Below are 5,000 nucleotides of genomic sequence, written 5' to 3'. Positions count from 1 at the left end.
TCTTTTTAAAAATCAGCCTTTATGCTTAAACATTACCAGTAAAAGTGAAAATGATACTTTTTAATAAGTTAAACATGAATTTGCTACTTTACCGAAACTGGAGCCGTCACGCAACGTGTCATCAAAGGTCATATCAAATTAAAGCAAGGAAATCAAAATCCACAGAACAATAGTGGACTTTGTCAGTATGTTGTATGTCAGTAAAACTTAAGCCGTTCACAGTAATGATTTCAGCAACAGACAACAATTATCACAGGCGGAGAACGCACTCCTAATCTTTGATTACTACTAGTTTACTGTTTATTCTTACTCTGGATCTGGGATCAGAATTGTCAATTCTGATGGTATTAGAAAATCAGTTACGTTGGGACAGAGATAATGTACACCTCGTTACATTGACTCGCAAAAAATGGCTCAAAATATTTCTTCTGCCTTTCTGCCTTTCCATATTTGGCACTTCCACCCGGCCCTGGATATATCACGTACTTCTGAAAAGAAAATTCAAACCAGGTAACATTTCTGGGATCACGTATAGATTTTGTCTGGTGTATAATTCTCTTGAAATCAAACATTATTTCACGAAAGATTTGCAGGGTTAAAACCCCGGCCGATTCGACACGCAAATGAACAGACAGTCGAAAGTTAATGAATAATTCATAACTAAAAGCATTCATTGAAGTGTCAGCTATTGTTTTCAGTCAAAAGTACAATTTAATACGAATGCAATCCGGATACATTATGCAATTGGAAACCCCACCAAAAAAAACCGCCAAAAAAATCTCGCCAAAAAATCCTAACACGAAAATCCAACTCGAAAATCCAACTCGACATCCAACTCGACATCCAACTCGAAATCCTAACTCGGGAAATAGGCAACCTCAGAACGAAGCAATGTTGTTGAGGTATAATACACAGTAATTTGTAATTCAGTTTTATTTTGGCGACATTTCTAGGGAATCACCTTAAGTTGCCTCATTAACTGCGATATCACTCAAACTTCAAATCAATAATCATGCAACAAATCTTTTTCTTTCTCCAAGTCGAGACGGGTTGTTTTTCGAAATGCTTTTCCTGCAGAACAAGGTCAAAGCAGTGAGCACAAAATCGGATCATTCACCGTTTCTAGGAAACCTGGGTACCTACACTCGATAAAAACGAGTCTCGATATAACAACACACGTTTTACGTTATTTCCACCACATTCATGTGCCACCTAAAACGTCGACATTCATGTGATGTATCGAGACTCATTTCTTGTATCGAGACTCGTCTAATGTATCGAGACTCGTTTCTTGTATCGAGACTCGTCTAATGTATCGAGACTCGTTTCTTGTATCGAGACTCGTCTAATGTATCGAGACTCGTTTCTTGTATCGAGACTCGTCTAATGTGTCGAGACTCGAATCCTTTTCGCCAAAACGTATCAGGTGCAGAATGCTGCAGCATGTTTTCGTCTCTGTCTAACAGTTTGATGTAGTTTACAAGTAGTTCTCGGACCCGTGTTCTCCTCATGAGGACCCACAGACAGAAACCAACAAAATATTGAGTTAGCATATCTTACAACTCATTTTTTATCATTTGTCTCATTTGTTCAAAACAATTTTTTTCACTTCAGATTCAATTACCATCATATGTGATTTATTTCTTACATCTTTCATATCCCTTACATTTTCCTTTTTTTGTTTTTTTTTTGGGGGGGGGTTTTTTCCCCTTTTTGCATTGTAATATATTCTCAGGTTTCAGGTTGTAGGTGTGAATTTCACTTAAATAAAGTACGACTGATATTGTTTCATTTCATCATGTCACTGTCCCCGCAACCTGCGACCTGCTAGCTGCACCCTGCGAAAGACATCCTCCGTTTTGGATACAAAACAACTATAAATTTCCTTTCTAGTTTCTTTCTATAAGCACGTTGATCAACAGTAATCAGATGCTTGGTCTTTTGCAAGACATTTCACTACAGCTAAAACCTGCGCCCTGCTAAAACCATTGAATTATATAGATATATAGAAGAATGTGCTTTTCATTGGGAGGATTACTTAAAATCACAATGAGATTTTGGGGGCCTTAAAATTAAGTTTAGTGAAGCCGCGCGCAAAAAAAGAAAAAGGCGAACAAAAAAAAAAAAGAGTCAGTTGTAGCTTTACTGCGATATTACTGTGAAATTGTGAATATCCGGTGCCCTTCATATTAGACCCATAATACCAGCCCCTTTATGACCTCAACTTATTACCAGAGCTGCAATCCCTTTTGCAAGCACCCGTTTAACTCGTCTTTACAAAACCACATTTACATTGTTGAATATCTTTTCTCCATTAGATATGATTAGTATAAAAATCTTGGAGACACTAAAGCCCTGGCACGCAAAATGTTTTCTTCCGGGTGTTGTCCGCTTCTCAAAAACGCGCGTGCTTAAGCTCTCTAATAATACATATTTCGCAATTGTTAGGGAGATAAAGCAAAGCCGATTTTCCGTTACGGACGGCAACCAGAAGTTTTTTTTTTTCTTATTCGAATCTTTTGCCAAGCCGTTTGTCCCAGTGTAAATGAGAAAGTCTCATCTTCTAATATTGGTATTCGAAGGATTACAAAAAATGGGCATCAACTTCGACTGCTAATATTGCGGTAACAGCTAGAGGTCTCCAGATCCTTAGGTGCTGACTAATAATCAACAAACGGAGTTGGGATATTGCGAGGCTAACACTGGCCAAAAGCTCGTAATGATGTTTTCGCCACCTCTCCACTCCCTCCACATTCGGTCGTTTAAAAAGGATTGGAGATCCTCGCGATTGATGCCCCTTTTCTTCTTCACGGCAAGTTTCAGGTTCGCCCAAGCCGATTCAACCTCTTGAGTGTGTATTCCACTTACGGGATCTACAAAATTATCCGCGTGTACTACAACCCTGTGTCGCGCCACATGGATGGGCAAGTGCCTGGTGAGGTTGTAGTATGCACCCCAGTCGTCGGTGTGAACCTCGCTCCCTGGTTGAAGACATTGGGCCAATATTGGAAGGAGAGTTTCGCGATCTCTTCTATCCACTACCTGGTAGTATCCCCTCGCAGGTTGAGTCGCACAACTGATGACTCCAAACACCCACAAGTCTGCTGCCCTTCTTCCCCTGTTGAACTGAATCAAAGAGTGCTCGATTTTAACCTTTTGCAATCGAAAGGAACCAAAACACAAGCAAAGTATCCTGATAATAACTGATATAATAACGAAACGATTTGTCACCATCTGGGTAAACCTATTTCAGGGTGCCTACATGCGTTAGGTGTGTGTGGCACTTATGCTCATTGTTTCTCTCCCCTACTGTCTATCGTTCCCGACTAGTATACGATAACTACAGTAATCTACAAAAACCAAGAACTTTACCTTAGCTTTATGATTGAATTTGCTTTCGTCGCACTTTACAACAGACGTACCAACAAAAGGAATGATTGGGTTCACCTCCAGATCTCTTGAGCAAACGTCCTCAAGGCAACGAAATACCCTACACACAAGATTTTTGTTTATGCCCATCATTCTTGCTGTATCCCTGCGGGAGCTGTCAACAGACCAAAAATAGCACATAAAGATTAAATCCCCAAGTGCTATTTTTGGGAAGCGAGCGAAGAAGCTATTTGTTCTTATACTTCTCTTTTTGCGACAGGTTTTGCACCTCCTGTAAATAAAAACAAGGTACTGTATGAGCGCAACCACAGCGGGACTACTTCTTTTTCATAAATCTAAACCGGTTGCGAAATGCACATAGGAGATCCTTTGAAGTGCATATAGTCCAGCCTGGAAACGTTTACCTTAATCTAATGAACTTGTCAAGTGCAAAGGCAACTTTTTTTGATATCTTTCTTAGTGATCAGAACGGCTCCCGATCTCGCGGTGACTGTAACTCAAGATAGCGATGAGTGAATGAACAAGTGAATGCAACTTTCCGTTACAACTATACGCCACTTGCTCCAAATAAATGCTCTGCTTTTAAGGTAGCGGAAATCAGAATAAAAATGTGTTTGCCTATTTACCATCCTCGACCCCTTTTTCCTTCCCTGGGAACTAAGTACTCCGTGCTTGCAACAGTCTCGTCTCCAGAGCCCGCTTTCCCTTTTAGTCAGCGTCCACTTATCAGCGTCAAGATCAAGGACACTGGCAACAGGCCAAAACAGGAAGTCTGCAAAGCACAAACTTGCGGCTCGTCTACGCAAGCGCAAAAATTTGAAACAACATTGGTCGTAAACTGTTACAAAAATAGACATTCGTTGCCTGCAAACAGGCAACGAAAAAAATTAGACGAGAGAAACGAGTGGGAGTCGATGGGTGAAACCGCGAACGAAGCGAGTGGGATGGCTGTGCAGTCCCTCATCAACAGACCGCTCTATTGTAGGCTCGTTCCACTCGCCCTATACCAAATCTGGACCTATTCGCAGGCTAAGACATTCCCTACAACTGATTGGCCAGAATCAGGGTTCTTGGTGCTGACCAAAAGAGAAGAGGGCTCCGGTAACGACAATGTGGTCGCAGGAAAATAGAATGTACTCAAATCAAACAACCGGGTAAAATTATCAAAAGGGATAGTAGATGCAATAACTATCAAATGAAATGATGACAAAGATGAAATAATCAATTTTAAAACATTAATAACTTTTAGCTGGAAGTAGTTTTCAGACTAGACACTTGGTCTACTCTGATTTCACAGGTATTTCATCATTTGAAGGTAGGCTGCGATCGTTTTGCCAATCCTGTTTCATTTAGTCCGCATTCGACGTCATATCGATATGTTTCGTATGGGAACAATATAAAGTTAAGATGCTGATCACCACAGTTATCAATTAACGTTACTCGTGCAGTGAAGGAAAGGAAAGCCTGGAAAAAATCAATAACCTTACTGCTCAAGTAATGTTAATTAATAACGATTATCAGCATCTTAACTTGACTACCTCCGAGGTTCAAATACACATGGCTTTCATGCGTTAAGTTTCGTGAAAAAGAATATGTCGGAATGCACTCTT

General features: G+C 40.2%; 2 protein-coding genes across 2 annotated transcripts in view; one reads left to right on the top strand and one right to left on the bottom strand.

Moving 5' to 3' along the window:
* Nucleotides 1–5,000, top strand: part of LOC138007741 (integrase/recombinase xerD homolog) — a 40,786-nt gene that overhangs the window by 14,176 nt on the left and 21,610 nt on the right. The gene's annotated exons all lie outside the window — the stretch shown is intronic.
* The window catches only part of LOC138008787 (uncharacterized), a 2,382-nt gene continuing 49 nt past the window's right edge, over nucleotides 2,668–5,000 (bottom strand). Inside the window, exons 2-3 of the mRNA XM_068856087.1 lie at nucleotides 3,373–3,544; nucleotides 2,668–3,126 (exon numbers count right to left, since the gene is read on the bottom strand). Of these exons, the coding sequence (XP_068712188.1) occupies nucleotides 2,668–3,126; nucleotides 3,373–3,544 (631 nt within the window). The remainder of the gene's footprint in view (nucleotides 3,127–3,372; nucleotides 3,545–5,000) is intronic.

The sequence above is a fragment of the Montipora foliosa genome, chromosome 6 (genome assembly GCF_036669935.1).
Source record: "Montipora foliosa isolate CH-2021 chromosome 6, ASM3666993v2, whole genome shotgun sequence".
NCBI lineage: Eukaryota > Metazoa > Cnidaria > Anthozoa > Scleractinia > Acroporidae > Montipora > Montipora foliosa.
The sequence above is the reverse complement of the archived record's forward strand: the minus strand, read 5'-3'. Positions and strand labels throughout refer to the sequence as shown.